We start from the raw sequence: 20,035 nt of genomic DNA, 5'->3' as shown, positions 1-20,035 counted from the left end.
AAATATTGATGAAGTATCTGGATGTTAATGCATTTTCAATGGAGATGCGTGACTGAACACACTCAGAAAAATGCTCGCAAAATACGTGTTAAAAAAAAATGCCATTTTGAACTGGATATCGAGCCAGTAAAATTAAATTACATTAAATTATGTCAGGAAAGTATTAAACTTACTCTGACACACACACATTCCCAAATATTAGTGTTGAAAGTTACACGAATCTGCGCTGTTCAAGCTGCTGAGATGAGGCGTCCTGCTGCAGAAGCTGCTGTTCAACACAACGCGGCTCCTAAAACCATTACAATACCTACATACACACACACACATATATATATACATATATTATATTTTTACACAATTATCCTTTATTGACCGAGTTTCATTCATGAAGTCAGTGGTGTGGGTACACATCTCTGTGTGTGGGTGTGACTGTGAGCAGCACAGCGCGGGTCGTCATAATCTCATTATTTTAAGGTGCAAATTTAAAAAAAATCCCAGTCTTGTCGAACAATTTTAATCACTAACGACAAGTATTTTAACTAGACAGTCTAGCAGTGGAAAATATCAACTAGACATAAGTGAAGAGTTAATGGCCCGTGTCATCGGGCGACACAGGTATGGCAGGAGACACACAGCTGTTTATCATCCAAATATCATGGACAAAGTGACAAGAATAACCAAAACCACTTACTTATGGAAGGAAATATTGTCTCCCTTGTTCCTCCGTTTGTGGCTTTGCCAACATGCGCAGCTTTACGGCATATTCCACCTGTTTCTTGAACTTCTATGCACGCAAATCACTAACTTGCCCGGAATTAAAATGGCAATCACGCCTCCTTACTGACAGTATTTACCTAATGGTTTTCATTATGCTTTTGTTCTTATTTTGAAAGTTCAATAAGTGGACTGATATGTTAAACATGGTGCGAATGCCATGTGAAAGACTAAAGTAAGATAATTTTATGTTTACTGTACAAGTAGCAGAATTTTTGTTTTTGTTTTGTATATTGTTCTGCAAGCCACTTTTAATTACAAATTCATCCGCACACCGCCTGAGTTTTCATTATCTTTTTTTTGGGGGGCATTTTTTGTTGAAAATTTAGCAGGTGAACACTGGGTGTGTTTAAAACAATATTGTGGGTGCTTTTAATTCATAATGTGAAGTAAAACAGAGCATGCCATGTAAAAGAAACAGTTTTATTTTTGCTTAATAAACTGTACTATGTGGTCAAGACTATATTTAGTTTCTTTTGTCTGTATTAGCATATTTGATATTGGAGTAATCCAGAAGTAATTGAAAGTAATCAAATTACATTACTTTAATATTATGGTACTTGGATTACATTACTGACTACATTTTTCAACACGTAACTAGTAACTGTATCAGAATACATTTTTAAAGTAACCCTCCCAACCCAGAAAACAGGGATGAAGTGGAGGTGTAAGAGTCAATAGGTGTACACAGGAAACGCTTATTTCTATATTTATTTATTTTCATTGTTAGTTGGTTTTATCTTTTCTGTTGTGTTTTGTTTCATCAGGTTCTTTGTCTCTTTCGCTAAAAATGTATTGTAGCATTATTAGTTATTATTACTACTATTGTTGTTGCTATCATTATTAATATGAGTAAAAAAAAAAAAAAAAATACAATTTGACAACAAACACTGAGCCATTAATTATTATACAGAAAACATGCACACAAACATGCTGAGCTGCAACAGCTTAATGCTAACTTTAACACTGAAAATGCCATAGACATGCTAATGCATTAGCATCGGTCCGTTTTTAAGTTATAAAATACATCTGTTTCAGAAGACCATAACAAACCATCGAAGCAGAGTCGGATCATTGCTTCATTGGTTCAAAGCAAAGCCACACCCCGCTCTACTTACGTAGATGTACTCATTTACGTAATCTTGGAAAGAAATCCAACTAAGAAATTTCAGTTCAACAGTATTTGTAACTGTGGGACAGAAGACGTTCCATTTTAATTGGTCAGACCTCAAATAACTTCGGATTGAGGGGTTGTGTTCAATTTAAAAATTTCAGAAACAAAATGCAACCAAGACACAAAAGTACTGTTGATGCAAATAATCCCTTTGACAGAATGTTCAAATACTGAACAGCTTGCAAATATAAGCAGCACCCCTTTTCACTTAAATTCACGCATCACACTGTTTTCTAATGAAGGAAACAATAAAAATATAATAAACAATCAGCTACTCACAAGTGATGTTTACTCTCCAAGAAAACCTTTGGATAAAATAAGAATTTATCTTACCAAAAACCCCAGACTAAAACACCCAAACTACATGTGCACAATTTCAAAACCATCAACCCAACATGATTCAGATGACAAATTTTATGTTAAAGCTTTAAGTTATAAAAAAAAAAAACAAAAAAAAAAACAAACAAAAAAAAAACTATAGATTTTAAAAACGCAAAGCAAATTCATTAAAAGAAATCCACAATAATCAACAACCCTTTAATGGTCATAACTTGTCTAACCTAAATGTGTTTTATTCTTCGTAACTCCTGAGTCTTACCTCCATCCCTGTCCCTGGCACGGTGTGTATGGACAGCCTTTGCTCTGCTTTGTGCTGTGATGTCTATGTGTTTGTTTTCAGGGCTGTCAGTCCTTCTGAGCACTTTGCATGGAGGAGTGACATCTGTCAAATCTCGCATCTTTTCATGCCGGTGGTCGCCCCCTGGATGGCTCTTAGACGAGTATTTGAGAGTCTGCAGAGAAGAATGACGGACCTCACTGAATTATGTAAAATAACTCCACATCATTACCAACATCAACAGCAAACCATTAAAGGTGTAGTCTCCTTTGCTTTTTCACAAAAAAATTGCTTGTGTTGAAATCTACTTATTAGGGATGAGTGAGTACACCACTATCTTTTCAACCATATAAATGATCTGCATCTGTACTCGGAGTGGGCAGGACCTAAACCGGAAGTAGGCGTGGTTTACCCGGAAATGGGTGGGGCTTACATTACATTATTATTATTATGGACTGATCAAAAGTTGCTATATTTAATGTTTATTTGAAAACAGCCTCAAAACTGAGATTCAAATCAATGATTTTGATCACAAAAGTAAGCGAACTATTTACAGTTTTTAATGAACTCAGAACATGAATGCTCTTAAGTGTATGAATGAATATTTACAGAGCAGCCTCAGAATTGAGATTCAATGTTTTTGATCACAATAGTAAAGGAACTATTTACAGAACAGCCTCAAAATTGAAATTCAAATCAATGATTTTGATCACAAAAGAACTATTTACAGAACAAGTTTTTTTTTATAAACACAGCACATGAATATTCTTAAGTGTATGAATGAATATTTACAGAACAGCCTCAGAATTGACATTAAATGTTTTTGATCACAATATTAAAGGAACTATTTACAGAACAAATTTTTATCAACTCAGCACATGAATATTCTTAAGGGTATGAATGGGGAACATAGCCTCAGAATTGACATTCAATGCAGTAGGAAATTATGAACTAAGTATGCATGAACAAGAGTTGTCATAATCAACACACCTTTCTTTTTTTAATTTTATGATCAAACTGTGATTTTTTTAAATTATTTCTCTTTTTTTACTACCTAACATTCTTGGCATTTTGATTAAGGTGTCTGCGTGTGGGTTCTGTGTGAACTTGGTGATTCATGCAAACATCCAGTGATGGCAAACAGGGAAATAATATGTCAGCCTTGTTCACTGTATTCTTCTCAAAAGCACCACATTCAGTACAAGCAAAGTTTTCCGACTGACTTTATATCACCAGCCAGCAAACAAATGGTAAAAAAAAAAAAAAAAAAAACCCGACCAGAGTGGAGTCAGTGAGCAACAACATGAGCTGTTTTTGGCTCTGTCTTGTCAAATGCACCGCGTACGTTACGAAACAAGTTCACCAAGTAATGTTAAATACCATACAAACCAAAACAGAAGCAAATTGAAGAAAAATTAAGGAGCACAGCAACGTGAGCTGGAGTCAAGCCAAGCACAGAGACAGAGATCCTGTGTGTGTGTGCGCGAGAAGCTGCAGAGAGATGTGTCTGTGCAGGGAGGGGCGGGCGCTGTGTGTGACTGGCCAATCACAGAGTGAGAAGACAGTCAGTTAGCCAATCAGGATTTTCCTTCAGCACGAGCACAGATACTGATGAGTTTTATTCAGATCATGCTCATGCTCGCCAAAAATGCTTTATCCCTACAAGATACTTGTCTGAAACGAGTATCCGGCTCAACTCTACTACTTATGAATAAAGTGCTTTCATTTCTGTGGTATATTGCCAAATCAGAGCAAATATAACTGCTGGTACAGTACTACTTTGGGGGTTCCATAGCCAATGTAGTGAGTTCGCTAGGTGAGATCTGCACACGTGTAGGGTTAATGAGTAAAAGCACCTTGACGCCTGCACAAATTTGATCCCCGCACTGCTGTGCATTTTGTCATGCCAATGTGTCCCACTTAACGCCACTCTAAATCATGGGTTAAACCACTACTCAAGAAATCTAATCTTGATCCTGGTGTATTGAAAAATGATAGGCTGATATCAAATCTATCATTCTGCTCTAAAATTCTGGAAAAGGTGGTTTCACGGCAGCTTGTGGACTATCTTACTGAGAATGACATTTTTGAGCCACTGCAGTCTGCTTTTAGAAGACATCACTCCACAGAAACAGCACTTATTAAAGTAGTTAATGATCTTCTGCAAGCAATGGACTCGGATACTACTACAGTATTGGTGTTGTTGGATCTCAGTGCTGCGTTTGACACAGTTGATCATCATATTCTACTTGTTAGGCTAGAAAACTGTTTCGGGATTACTGGAACTGCTCTTGCGTGGCTGACGTCTTATTTGTCTGGTCGTTCCCACTGTGTTTTGTGCAACGACACTACCTCTGACTTTAAGTGCATGAAGTTCGGGGTTCCGCAGGGATCCGTTCTGGGTCCCCTGCTTTTTTCCCTGTATATGGCACCCCTTGGGAACATTTTGCGGCATTTTGGGGTTGCTTTTCATTGCCATGCTGATGATACTCAGTTGTATATGCCGATAGCTGCTGGAAATCCTGTCAACATAAAAGCTTTACAGGACTGTCTCGCAGCAGTGAGAAGTTGGATGTCTAGCAACTTTCTACTTTTGAACTCTGATAAGACTGAAATGATGGTTCTTGGTCCAGCAAGACATCAGCATCAATTTGATCAGCTGGCGCTTAGCCTAGGTTCATGTGTTATACATCATACTGACAAAGTGAGGAAACTTGGGGTAATTTTTGATCCTACGTTGTCCTTTGACCTCCACATTAGGGACATTACGAGGACTGCTTTCTTTCATTTAAGAAATATAGCAAAGATTTGTCCCATCCTGTCTATGGCTGATGCTGAGACTCTGATTCATGCGTTTGTCTCTTCTAGATTGGACTATTGTAATGCTTTGTTTTCTGGTTTACCACAGTCCAGCATCAGTGGTCTTCAGCTGGTTCAAAATGCTGCTGCCAGACTTCTGACGCGAAGCAGAAGGTTTGAGCATATTACGCCTGTTCTGGAATCCCTTCACTGGCTTCCGGTCTCCTTGAGATCGGATTTTAAGGTATTACTATTGGCCTATAAAATTATTCACGGACTGGCGCCCCCTTATCTGGCCGGCCTGGTTGAGTCCTACGTGCCGGCAAGGGCTCTGCGTTCACAGGGTGCAAGACTATTGTGTGTCCCAAGGGTGATGAAAAGGTCAGCGGGTTACAGAGCTTTTTTATCACCGCGCTCCAGCTCTGTGGAATGATCTGCCTGCACAAATACGACAGTCGGACTCTGTGGAGACTTTTAAAGCCAGGTTGAAGACACATCTCTTCTCCCTGTTTTATCATTAGTATTTTATTGTGTCTTTTTTTTATACGTTTTATTTATTTTACTTCTTTTAATTTTTTATGGTTACATTTTTTATTGTATTTTAATCTTATTTAATTTTATCCTGCTTTTAAATGAAAGCAGCCTTGAGGCGATTACTCGTGATTTGGCGCTATATAAATTAATAAATTATTATTATTATTATTATTATTTATTATGTTAAAGCAATAAATTTTCATCCGACTGAATTTTTTTTTCCTGGCAAAAATTAATGCCAGCAATTCTCTAAAATGTGGCATAGTGGGGCACACAGTCTTTTTCCTCAACAAATACAATAAACACATTATACAGTATACAAATCTAAGGAGAGAGAGACAAAGTATAACAAGAATGCAAAATCTGAACATAAAGGTACATAAAAGGGTGGTGGGGGGTGGGGTGTAGCCTTGATTCTGGGGGGGTCCTCCCCCAGAACATTTTTAAATAAGTCAAATTTTGTATATTCTGGTGAATTTTAATGGGTATGAAGCCCTCTGAAACAACAAAAACTCACTTCAAACTGTGAAATAAAAACACAGTATTGATTATTGGGGGTCTGGGGGTGCTCCCACAGACATTTTTTTAAAAGAGCAAGTCAAATTTTGTATATTCTAGTGAATTTTAATGGGTACGAAGCCCTCTGAAACAAAGAAAAAACACTTTAAACTGTCAAGTAAAAATTCGTTGTCTTCTGTAGTATTTTGATCAGTTCTAATTCAGTAAATGCGCCAAAAAGGTGCTGTGTCCACTGTCTGTACAGTAAAAATACAAAATTAGCAGCTAAAGCAATTGACAATGTTGTTCTGCTGTGCACAAAGTAACACTGTCACCTGTTTTGAAAACACAAGCGCACTGAGAAACTCAAAACTGGCTTATTCACATTTAATCAGTAAAATGCTCTCACTCGTAAAACAAGCTAGGGCTGCAACTAACTTTTATTCTTTTTTTTTCCAATTAATCGTTTGTTTGTTTTTTTACTTACATGGGAGTTTTGCCATTATTTCTTTGAGTTGTTATTAAAAGGCCTTTATCACGCAACATCAACGTTTGAGTTTTATTTTGCACATACATATATCACAGACACACCATAAAGACATTTCCATCAGGTTTCACCCGATTATGAGCATTTTTAGATGCCTACAGCAACTACCTCAACCACTGACAACATATTACAGCAAGAGTCCACAAAAGTATTTTAAAGGCCTGACTAAAGTGTAATATGTGATCTTTAATAAGATTATCCCAAATCCAAAGACATGCGGGTTAAGTGGATTGGAATCTTTAAAATTGTCCGTAGGTGTGTGTGTCTGTGTTTGTTTGTCTATTTGTGGCCCTGCGACAGACTGGCGTCCTGTCCTGGATGTACCCCGCCTCGCGCTCTATGACTGCTGGGATAGGCTCCAGCCCCCCGCGACCCTTAATTGGACTAAGCGGTAGAAGATGAATGAATGAATGAAAGACAAATGTGCAGTTTACTGCTTTTTTTTTTTTCTTGTGTAAAAACACAGCTTAGATGTGGTTTGACCAAACAAATGGTCATTAAACTTAAATAAAACAGGGATGAAGTGGAGGTGCAAGAGTCACTAGGTGTTCACAGAAAACAGTTATTTCTATATTTATGTTCATTGTTAGTTGGTTTTATCTTTTCTGCTGTGTTTTATCAGGTTCTTTTTGTATGTTTCTCTAAAATTGTATTATAGCATTATTAGTTATTATTACTATTACTGTCGTTGCTATTATTAATATATAAATAAAAACAAAACCTTTTACGACAACAAACGCTGAGCCATTAATTATTACACAGAAAACAAATGCACACAAACGTGCTGAGATGTGAACAGCTTAATGCTAACTTTAACATTGAAAACGCCAAAGACATGCTAACGCGCTAGCATCGGTCCCGTTTTGTAAGTTATAAATATTACTCACAGACATATGCTCTTTAGGGTTTTAGCAGGGAAAAATTAAGATGAAGCAAAATAAAACAAAACAAAAAATAAATAAATCAACGAAGCAGCAGATCCAAGCAATTCTTCATTGGTTCAAAGCAAAGCCACGCCCTGCCCTACTTGGGGAAGGTCTGCCAATGTTCCCACATACACAGGGAGAAGGACCATGGCTCATGGTAAGCAGTAAACAGAGCGGAGAGGAGAGGAGTGAAAATTCACACAGTCCCTTCCTCCATGGTGTGGCACCATCCACGCTGACATTGCTGTTGCTTTGATTAGTGCAGAATGTGATGTTGCTTTGACAGTGAGAGTATCATATGTCGGCCCCAAAACATGCATAACACCACGTGCGCACTAGGGTTATGACAAATCTCAAATTTATTAGCCTGGGGTTATAAATGATGAACTTTTACCTAAAACTCACAAAAATGTCTTTGGTTTTGCCCGACCTTGAAAAAACCTCCTGCACCTAAGACAGTTTCATATTTCACATTAAAACACTGAGCGGCTCAAACACTTTTTATTATAACATGTCAGTTTTACATATAATACACATGATGAATACATGAAAATGAGTACATATAGCATTTGTAGTGTTTTTAATAGTGTTTCAGATTTGTGTATTAGTGTTAATAAATTTGTTGTTAACTCACACGATGCCATTGACTCTAAAACGCGTCTTTTCCAATAGTAACGCCCCGCGCCAAAGACGCATCATCGAGCCAATTTCTTTTCTTCTCTTTTCTTTGCTTGTGGTATGTTTGTTGTTGACATGGACATAGAACTCAATTTTCTATGGGTCTTGAAAAAAACACTCAAATGCTGAAGAAATCCTGGCACTGGGATGTTCTGAACTTTGAAAATGGCTGGCACTCAATGAGTTAAAATATTTGTCTGTTCTGCAAGTAGAACAAACCTCCTCCATCAACTTTACAGCTCTCTCTCTCATCAAGCACTGATGGTTCCTTTTTCCATTGAGTAGAGAAGCATTTCACAGCTTTGGGACACGTAAGTTTGGATATTGCTGACAGCAGGTCTTCATAATCCGTCTCTGAATAGTGTTGGTTAGAAAACCAGGCCCGCGACCATGTAGTTGCAATGAAATCGCAAGTTACCCTCAGCTGTTCTCGCCAATTTGGAAGAAGGAATAATGCAATAAGTGTAAAAAAAATTCCTTGTGAGTTCCACCTGGCACTGTGAAGTGATGGCAGCTTGTGTCATTTGATGCAAGGCCATTTTTCCTCTGTTTCGTAAAACGTATGCTTTCAAAAAGCTCAAAAAGGAATTTTGAAATCATCTCTCCAGCCAAGGTTCTCATACTCTGGTATCACTTCTATGCCCATGTATGCATTTTGCAAATCATCATACTGTTCCAAAATCTCATCAATAAACTCGTAGTTAATGTTAGGTGACTGTGACCATATAGGAAAAAATAAGTTCAACACGTCGCAGAACAAGATCAAGAATGCGGTGTTGGCAGCCGATGTATTGAGGTTCATCGAATCCCTTGTCTCAAAATGTTCTCTGAAGCCTGGCCACAACACAATTTTTGCGACCAGTATTGACTGCTGTTGTGTCAGAGATGATCATCTGAATACTGTTACATGCATTGTAGTCATCAAGCAGGTCCTGTAGTGGTATATAGATGTCTGCAGCAGTTCCACAAGCCAAAATGCCAAGTTGTAATGTTCTTCTGTCATTTTTCAAGCACACAACTTGGTACTCTTACTGTTAATTTTCTTACCATCAAACTGCAAACAAAATTTCTCTTCAGAGATCAGTTCCATGAGGCGGTTCTTAACTTGTTCTGCATCTCTGATTGTTCAACGCCAGACTCCAGACTGTGATGGTGTTGGGACACTAACTCCATCTTAAGCCAGACTTTGACGTACCTGTGGTGCTTTTCTGGTTGACAAAGCGTGTTTAGACACCAATTATTGTTTATTAATATATTTTAGCAATATTTATATGTATATTTTTTGTTATTTCTTGATACTTGTTAATTATTTTCTTGTTACGTTATTTTTTAAAATCGTACTGTGTAAAATTTTTAAAAGTGATGTGGCGCTAGGTGCGGGAGGTTTTTTCAAGATCCAATGAAATAAACTTCAAAAAAGCGATCTATGGGTAAAGGTTCATCAAATGCATCAGGAAAATGAAAGTTTTGAAAAAAGTTTTGTAGTCATAACCCTAGTGCGCACGCGTATGTGTAGTTAAATTTTCCAAATGACGGAAATCCTTCATGGTGACGGAGAACGTTAACCCATGAATTATTATTTGTCTGTCTGTCTGTTAGCAGGATTACATCAAAACGACTTCAAAAATTTTGAATATGGATCACTATGGATAGATATTAAGCCATGGAAGATGCCATTAAATTTTGGGGGTGACTCAGATCTGGATTGTGAATCAAGATTTCACTTTATATAGGCTTTGAAAAAAGAGGGGGGGGGACTACTTCAACAATTCTCACCACATTTGCACCACAGATAGATATTAGGGCATGGAAGTAGGGCTGAAACGATTCATCGAGTAATTCGATTACAAAAAATGTTCGAGGCCTCGAGGATTCGTTTAAAGCTGTAGTACATACGCCAGGGCTGTATGTGGCGCTGTAACGCTCCCACAAAAAATACAGAAGAAGACCATAGCGCTACTCAATGTAGCAGGCGATGCTACAAGTTTACAAAGCCACACGCTGAGTAAAATAAAGTCTGCGCAAACGGCTTTGAATAAGACGGCCACTGTTTTAAATCGGCCGTCTTATTCAAAATTTGAATGTCCAAATGACGGCAGGACGGCTTCCTAAAGCTATGAAATGAGAGGAAAAACAAAGACTTAAAAATAAATAAAATAAATGACTCGTCAACTACTAAATTAGTTGTTAATGATTTCAATCGTCAGCGTAGCCGTGACTAGTCGTGGCAGCCCTACTTAAAACCCAAATGCATCCACAGCGGTGCCGTGGTACGTGGCTTTGGAACCAGAACCTCCTCACGCTCCGTGTTATTATCCGAGCCTCGCTAACCATTCGACCAAGACGAGAGGGAACAGAGGCAGAGAAACTGCATGCGGCTGCTGCTGCAGCATGATGACGTCAGATTCTGAGTCGTTTATGCAACTTTGTGGATAAAATAAGTAATTCATGGTAATCGCGATTATGAAAAATATTCGCGAATATAAAAAATAATCGCGATTGGCGAATATTGTAGTAATTGTGACTGGCCTATAGACAGGTAGCGTAAATGTAAACCTATCCTACCGGCCCAGCAATGCCTCAGTGATAATAATAATAAAATAATAATAATAATAATAATATAACATGCTTTTGGAGGGCGGTTTGCATTTTCAGAGGCGCAACGTTCATGCCCAGTTGCCCAAAATGACCGATATTCGCCCGAGTTAGGAATATCAGTCATTTTGAGCAACTGGGCATGAACAGAGGGACTCAGAAAATGCATACTGCATGACAACAGCATGTTATTTGCATTATTATCACTTTACTGAGATACACAACCCGTGGAATCACATGAACAATATTTAATGTCATTTCAAAACACACGACACCCAGCAAAAAAAAAAAAAAGTTGGCTCACTTTAGCTTTTGTCGTGTCGGCTGGCGCGCGCTGCTCTCCAAATTCGGCAGTGCGTCCTCATCAAGCTGGCTGCTTTAACTGCTGTTCATTGTCATACTATCCATGAGAAAATCATACTATCCATGAGAAAATCATCTGGAATATCCATACTGGGACCAACACACACTTCTCGCCTTTTTATCTTTTCCTCTGCGGACAGTTTTTTTTTCTCTCTGCAGACAGTTCTTGGGCCGCGCGCTGTAACGTTATTTGTTAACGCACAGCGGCCGAGTATAGCCAGGTAGAGTCGATATCAGCCTAGCAATGTCTTGGTAAAGTGATAATAATATCAGTTATCATATACCTATAAATGATACGCCAATATGATTGGATAAAACACTAAAGAATAAATAGCAATACACCCTTGTGATATTTTTCGCGGACCGGTAATATTTTTCATACCACCTGAGTAAGTGAATGTCGCCTTGGTAATCAGCCAATCCATACATATGTTGTGACGTCACGGCACGTGCGATCCTAGATATTGTTAATGTGTAATTTAATACATTGGTCCCTCACTATACCGTGGTTCACCTTTCGCGGCCTCGCAGTTTCGCACATTTTTTTTTGTGCAATTTTGCATCTTTTTTTTTTTTTTACAGCGCATCGTGTTCTGCGTTCTTATCAGGTGGGCCGGTCGCAGAACTGGTCGGCATCACCGCAATTGTTCTCACTGCCTCCGATGCGCTTACCGAGTCTGCGGGCTCGGTAAGTGCCGCAACGGGCCACTCACACCGCCCCCATCTGCTGTGCCGAGCTGCAGCCAACTCCAGCAATAGGTCCAGAGACTACGCTCGCTGTTTCGATGCACAGCGCCCGCTGCATGGTCTCAGTAACTGCAGCCGCAGAGCTCCGTGGCCATGACTTGGATTCTTTGCGGGTCCCGCATCCGTACCCCCAGAGGCAGTGAGTGAAGGGAGAGCATGCGCACTGTGTTCTGCGTGCATTTATCATTTATAGGTATATGATAAAATCGTTATCAATTTTATCATATACAGTGGTCCCTCGTTTATCGCGGGAGTTACGTTCTAAAAATAACCCGCAGCAGGCAAAATCCGCAAAGTAGTCAGCGTTATTTTTTTTACTATTATTATAGATGTTTTAAAGCTGTAAAACCCCTCTCTCCTGTGTAAACACTCAAAGTTCAAACCTTAGTAGAAAAAAAAAAATAGAAGGTTTTCCTATAAATAATAATGGCTTTTAGAACTAATGAATGTCATTTTAACGATCAACCTATGAGGTTGGACACCACGCTTGGATTCAACAGGGTATACTTCTTATTTCTCCAAAGAAGTGGACTCTCAGCCACGTCAGCTGTGCAAGCGCTTTGAGCGTGACACCTGGCTCAGTGGGCTCATGGCTGCACAGGCAAAAAATGACAACTCTCAAATGTCAATAGAGATCATTTCTGTGACAGCACAGGCTCCAGTCTCTCAGTGAGGCTGTTTTTTTTTTTTTTTTTTTTAAACAGCCTGCGTAATCACAGAGCTGCTACATTTCTTCCTCAGACTGTGATTTTACTTTAACTGCATCAAAATTAATACAATTATCATATTAAAAACAAGTCAACATGACACGAACTCTGCAATTAATCCGCAACTTACATGCATTCCGATCCATGGGGAGGGTGAGAGCCTTGTAAATATAATTATATAAAGAATAAAACTCAATCCACAAATATGAAACCAATGAATATGAATTAAGTATGCTAAAAAATAAAAAAAAAATTAAGTTAAAAGTCCAGGAAAATGAAAATACCAATACTCAGAAAATTCCACTGCCTGTCACTTTTTTACAGCATTTACTTTGTCTAACATAAGAAAAGCAAATTGATCATTCTCTTCTCAGTTCTATTACTTGCTAACTTGATGATGGTGTTGTCTTTGTGCAGCTTCTGGCATTCCTTTAACTCAGGTCTGTATTTGTGCTCAAGTTGGTGAAACAAATTAATCTAATCTTCTGAACACAAACCAGCTACATAATATGGAGGATATTTCTCTTTTGAGGATGAACTTTTATTGCTCACCTATGGTTTGCACTCAACCTTCTACGATGCTTGTTCTCATTCCATGTGAGATGAAAAAACATGTCTTAAATTGTATCATTAATAGCGTGGGAGAGCATGTTATCATGCGGTAAAATTTAACATTGTGTGAAACAACGCACATACACAAACCATTGCTTTCATTACATGAGGTCAGTCACAGAAAGTGTCATGGTGACTTGTTCCTATGTTTTAACCTACATGGGTCAAAATCCTAAATTGTTTGCAGACGAGGTAGATTTTGATCATACTGGTGATACAAGATTGAGAGTACTTTAATATAGAGATGTCCCGATCCAATCACGTGATCGGAAATCGGGCCCGATCACGTGGTTTCAGACTTGATCGAAATGGGACGTTGCATCCCGATCAGGAATCCGATCTAGATCTTATCCTCATTATTTTGATCAGCGCTATTTCAAGCTCATTATTGCAGATTAATGGGCCTTTCACGCGTCAGAAGCGTCAAGAATCAGTGTAAAAAAGCATTATTTTCAATGAGACGCGCTGCTTTTTAGAGGCGTCAGCGTCACGTCAAAAGCTGAGCTAAAGCGACGCTTCTGACAGGAGCGCGCATTGCCACTTGTCGACAGGCTGATGCGGTCAAAGTTCAACCCAATCTTTTTTTTTTTTTAACTGAACAAAAGAAAAAATATAAGTTCAACCCAATCCAACTTTCGACGCTCGGAGCTGTGAGGTAGCTTCGCGCTGTCCAACAGGAATGACGTGTCGGGCCAAAACATGGAAGACTAGTGGCAGAAACCACTGATCTGTACAAAACAGATCGGTGCAGAAACCACTGATCTGCTCATTTATAGAGCAGTTTTCTGAAGAAAAATCCTTGGAAATTTTTTTTTTTTGTCGTTTGTTACCTCAAAATTTCTGATTACTGTTTAAAAAAAGTTTAGAACACTTGTAATTAAGTTAGCTAAATCAATAAATGGTTCTGGAACCTCAGACATTTATTTTTAGTCAAATAAAATAACATGGAATTTTGTACATTTTTGAAGTCTGGGAGGTTATTACTTGATTGTTCAAGCTACCTCAAGGAGATGCGCACTGTTTAAGTGATAAATAATAAAATAAAGTGATTAAAATGAAAATATTATATATTTAGCATTTGTTCATTGTTCAGTTTTTTAAAGTATCAAATCGGGACTCGTTATCGGCAGATACTCAAAATCAGATGACTCGGAATCAGATTGGGGCCAAAAAACCTGATCGGGACATCCCTACTTTAATAGTAATAAACAAATTTACAACCCCAATTCCAATGAAATTGGGACGTTATGTAAAATGTAAATAAAAACAGACTATAATGATTTGCAAATCCTCTTCAACCTATATTCAATTGAATACACCACAAAGACAAGATATTTAATGTTCAAACTGATACACATTTTTGTTTTTGTGTAAATATTTGCTCATTTTGAAATGGATGCCTGCAACATGTTTCAAAAAAATCTGGGACAGTGGTATGTTTACCACTGTGTTACACCAGCTTTCCTCTAACAACACTCAATAAGCATTTGGGAACTGAGGACACTAATTGTGAGTGTCATGATTGGGTATAAAAGGAGCATCCCCAAAAGGCTCAGCCGCTCACAAGCAAAGATGGGGCGAAGATCACCACTTTGTGAACTGTGTGAAAAAAATAGTCCAACAGTTTAAGAAGAATGTTTCTCAACGTTCAATTGCAAGGAATTTAGGGATTCCATCATCTACAGTCCATAATATAATCAGAAGAGTCAGAGAATATGGAGAACTTTCTACACGTAAGCGCCAAGGCCAAAAACTAACATCGAATGCCTGTGACCTTCGATCTCTCAAGCGGCACTGCATTAAAAGCCAACATCATTGTGTAAAGGATCTTACTGCATGGGCTCAGGAACACTTCAGAAAACCATTGTCAGCACAGTTTGTCGCTACATCGCTAATTGCAAGTTAAAACTCCACCATTCAAAGCGAAAGCGATACATCAACAACATCCAGAAACACCACCGCCTTGTCTGGGCCCGAGCTCATTTGAAATGGACAGACACAAAGTGGAAAAGTGTGCTGTGGTCTGATGAGTCCACATTTCAAATTGTTTTTGGAAATCATGGACGTCATGGCATCTGGTCAAAAGAGGAAAATGACCATCCAGATTGTTACCAACGCAAAGTTCAAAAGCCTCCATCTGTGATGGTATGGGGGTGTGTTAGTGCCCATGGCATGGGCAACTTACACATCTGTGATGGCACCATCAATGCTGAAAGGTACATCCAGGTTTTGGAGCAACACATGCTGCCATCCAAACAACGTCTTTTTCAGGAACGTCCCTGCTTATTTCAGCAAGACAAGACAAGCAACATTCTGCATGTTACAACAGCGTGGCTTTGTAGTAAAAGGGTGCAGGTACTAGACTGGCCTGCCTGCAGTCCAGACACGTCGCCCATTGAAAATGTGTGGCGCATTATGAAGCGCAAAATACGACAACGGAGACCCCGGACTGCTGAACTGAAGTCGTACATCAAGCAAGAATGGGAAAGAATTCCACCTACAAAGCTCCAACAATTAGTGTCCTCAGTTCCCAAATGCTCATTGAGTGTTGTTAGAAGGAAAGATGATGTAACACAGTGGTAAACATATCACTGTCCCAGAATTTTTGAAACGTGTTGCAGCCATCCATTTCAAAATCAGCAAATATTTGCACAAAAATAAATTTATCAGTTTGAACATTAAATATCTTGTCCTTGTGGTGTATTCAAGTGAATAATATAGGTTGAAGAGGATTTGCAAATCATTGTATTCTGTTTTTATTTCTATTTTACACAAGTCCCAACTTCACTGGAAGTGGGGTTGTATAGCAATGCTGAAGGAACCCCTTTAATAAGCCTTTTCGCACTCTTGCTCTCTTCCAAGTCTCACGCATGAGATCAAAGAGCAAAAGGCGTAAACTCAAGTCTTGAGGCATCAGGACTGACTGTGTGGGCAGCGAGAATGACAGATCTTGATTATGTTTCCCGCTGGAGTGTTGATTCCTTGAAAAATTTTTTGTGATAGCGTGGTATTGGTGTCCAAGGAATAAAAGCTGAAGCTTATGCGGCCCACGAACTAAAAATTCAGGTTTTGCCCAACTTGTTAACCGTGACCCAGGCAGTATCTATTCGGAAACACAGAATCAGCTGATCACGGTTTCGCTTTGCAGACTTCTATAAATCTTGTACACTACGTTTGTATTTCCAAGAATGTGAAATGAATTATTTGTAAAAAAACACAAAATAAAATGAATCATGAATCTGGCTGGGAATGGCAGCTGAATGGTGTCTCTAGTAAATACACATGACGTAACAGTCTGGTCCACATCCCTGCATTTTCTGTCATTTATTAGGCACATCTGTGATTTGGATCCATGTATAATGAACAGAGGTGGGATAAAACATCCTGATTTGTATCACAACAGATTACGCTGCCGTTTTTAAAGATGCTGACGGCAAATCATTCCCAGACCCGATCGAACTCAACTCTGGATGAGCAGAGCGGCATGACTCGATGGCACTCAAATGCATTTAACCCGCGCACTGCTGCGTAATTTGCCATGCCAATACAACCCGTTGGATGCCGCTGAACACTGATATACAAAATAATTATTCTGTAGAGGATTAATCATTTGCTGTCAAAGATTGGCTGATAAAACCATCTCTAATAATGCTGGAGGCAGCGTTCATGAGATGGAGAAAGCATCTGGGATAATCTCAAAAATCTCAAAGGTAATTATTTATAATATGTATATTGTAATGGCTTGGTAAAACGGTTGCATTTTCACTCTTTATAAGTATCTGTAAAAAAAATGTTTATTGTGGACTTTGACAGTTGTTTGACCGATGCTGTCACTGGGCGACTGATCATCTGTTTACATTTTTACACCTTTCCACCTTTGAACCAACATGGTCACACGCATTCCCATTGTGTGAAGAGGCTTATAGAAAAAAAAAAATCGAATTCTAAGGTGGCTATACCTGTAATGTACAGTTTTGCTAATTCTGACAATAATTTGCCCAAATCTTTTGAGTATACAGCTGACAATTTACCGGCAGTACTGCATGGTTACACAACATCCATACTGTACGCTGATGTAACCGAATACTTTAATCACCATTTGTTATAAGGAAAAACATATTGCTTCGTGATAAATATCTGACATTAAGTAAATCTTTAGAACAAGGTTTAGGCGGTTTAACTTTTGTCTATATAAAAACTATCCCAAAGATAAATACTTTCGTATAGAAGTTACAGGTGGATGTTTTGCTGTTCTGAAACTCTTATTTAACTGTATTTTTAAAATGACAGACTGCGGACAGGCCGCAATCAGACAAGCTAGCATACCAAGCTAATAGTCAAGCTATCATTAGCTACGATCTCCAATAAAACTAATTCATTCGACGAGTACTTCCTCTTCGTCGTCTTTATGTCAGCCTTTGCATTGGAGAACATTCGTGGTACTCAGAATGCAATTTCAAATAAAACCCATGTACTTTTCACTTTATTTTCCGCACAGACTGCGGCCTGTTGTGTTCCCAGAAGCCTGAGCTTGAGTGTCCATTTTAGTCTTATTTGCAGCTAGTAGGCTAACTAGCTGCAGTCAGCAAACACCTACCTGATAGGGCTGAGAATCTCTTCGGTCGCACCTGCAAAATAGAAACAAGACAGCTGTGAACACGAAGTTCTGGGTGTCAATGTGAAGACACGGCTGCAACAGCTGGAAGTACAAGTTTGCTGCCAGTTATTTTGGTTTCGGTTAAAAAAATGGCGGATGATAACAGCGTATCTAACGAGGAAAGAGAAAATCTGAAGAAGTAACATAAGCTCTTTACCCATCGCCGAGTCTCGGTTGTTTCCTTGCATACATTACCATCAATGCCGTGTTAGTGTGTTTAGAGTGGGATGTGAAAGACTGATAACTTGATATTTTTTGGTACAATTGGCGACCTGTAAATCGCCAAATACTGCAGCCGAGCTTGTGTCAATTCTATCTGCTTTACTGGTGGAATGAGCGCCCCCTTTCGATCCCACCGTATCACACCCACAGAGTCCAAAGACAAGCGCTGTAGTTGCCAGATCACGTCTGAACAAGCATTCGCCACGCTGACTTCTTTTGACGAGGACATGTTGGTACTCCTGTTTGGAGGAAATTGTCATAATTATTTAAAGAAAAAAAAATATATAACATCTTGATATTAATTTTTACAGACAACTGCAACATACTAAACATATTTTCAGGTGTTTTGCTATTTTCAAATGCAACTGCCAACTCACAAAAAAATGGCACTTTTTTATTTATTAATTCATTTATTTACAGAGCTCTGTAAATACAGAGATTTACGAGCTAATTCAGCCATGTTTTGTCACAGTAATTACAAAATTTGGACTTTAGCAGCAGTCCCTTTTCTGTTGTTTATAAATTAATAAAATATCAAATGACAAGTCCAGCCGGAGCTGCAGCATTCTGTCCATGAACTCTGAAAGGCTTGCTGCCCCCCTGCCCATGCAGAGACAAGAGCCTGTGTATTTGTTCGCAGCAGGCCCGGTGCCAGAAAAAAAATATTAAGGGGGCGATGAGTTTACCACAGGGGCAGGGTCGCCGCCCCCACACAAAAAGAAGTGCGCACCGGAGGGTACCTGCCTCTGAGCGTGCGTAATGAATTGGGTGCACTCCTAGAAAGCTCGTGTATTTAGGCTACACTTCTGTAAGAGACTGACTGAGTAAGAGTAAAAAGTGATGACAGTATTTTTTTTTATTATTATTTGAACATATATAGACCCTCGGTCAAGTGATCTCCTGCATACCACAAAACCAAACCAACAACTGATCTGAGAAACGACACGAGACAGTAGATTAACCCCACATACAGCCCTCCATCACAAGCACAAACACAGCGCAATTGGGCATGACAGTCACAACGGGTCAAAGATAAACCTTTCATGTAGATATACAGTGGTCCCTCGTTTATCGCGGGAGTTACGTTCTAAAAATAACCCACAGCAGGCAAAAGTAGTCAGCGTTATTTTTTACAATTATTATAGACGTTTTAAGGCTGTAAAACCCCTCACTACACACTTTATACACTTTTCTCAAACAGGCATTAACATTTTCTCACTTTTCTCTCATGTGTAAACACTCTCAAAGTTCAAACCTTAGTAGAAAAATAAGACCAACCTGTTTTCAGGCCCAACCATTTGTTTGAGAAATAAAAATAGAACGTTTTCCTATAAATAATTATGATGGCTTTTAACGATCAACCTACGAGGTTGGACACATAAGAAATTATTAATAGTGACTGACCAGTATTTCACAGTTCCTCTGATTGTGCCTCTTTGTCCTGGCGCCATGCCACTGTTGTGCCTTTTTCCACTGAGTCACACCTCAGTGCAGGTGTCTTTTCCAAGTGAAGAACACAGTTATGAGTAGTTGTTGGCGCTCTTTTTTCTTCTGGGCGAGAAGATTCTTATAAACAGACACGCAGA

The 20,035-nt window shown here is 38.8% G+C and overlaps 1 protein-coding gene across 1 annotated transcript in view; it reads right to left on the bottom strand.

The window, feature by feature from the left end:
• The window catches only part of waca (WW domain containing adaptor with coiled-coil a), a 113,374-nt gene extending 94,802 nt beyond the window's left edge, over nucleotides 1-18,572 (bottom strand). Inside the window, 3 exon segments of the mRNA XM_034172104.1 lie at nucleotides 2,547-2,739; nucleotides 18,168-18,198; nucleotides 18,385-18,572. Coding sequence (XP_034027995.1) covers nucleotides 2,547-2,739; nucleotides 18,168-18,198; nucleotides 18,385-18,425 — 265 coding nt within the window. The 5' untranslated portion in view covers nucleotides 18,426-18,572.
• Nucleotides 18,573-20,035: the final 1,463 nt, after the last annotated feature.

Source organism: Thalassophryne amazonica, chromosome 1, assembly GCF_902500255.1.
Source record: "Thalassophryne amazonica chromosome 1, fThaAma1.1, whole genome shotgun sequence".
Classification (NCBI taxonomy): domain Eukaryota; kingdom Metazoa; phylum Chordata; class Actinopteri; order Batrachoidiformes; family Batrachoididae; genus Thalassophryne; species Thalassophryne amazonica.
The sequence above is the reverse complement of the archived record's forward strand: the minus strand, read 5'-3'. Positions and strand labels throughout refer to the sequence as shown.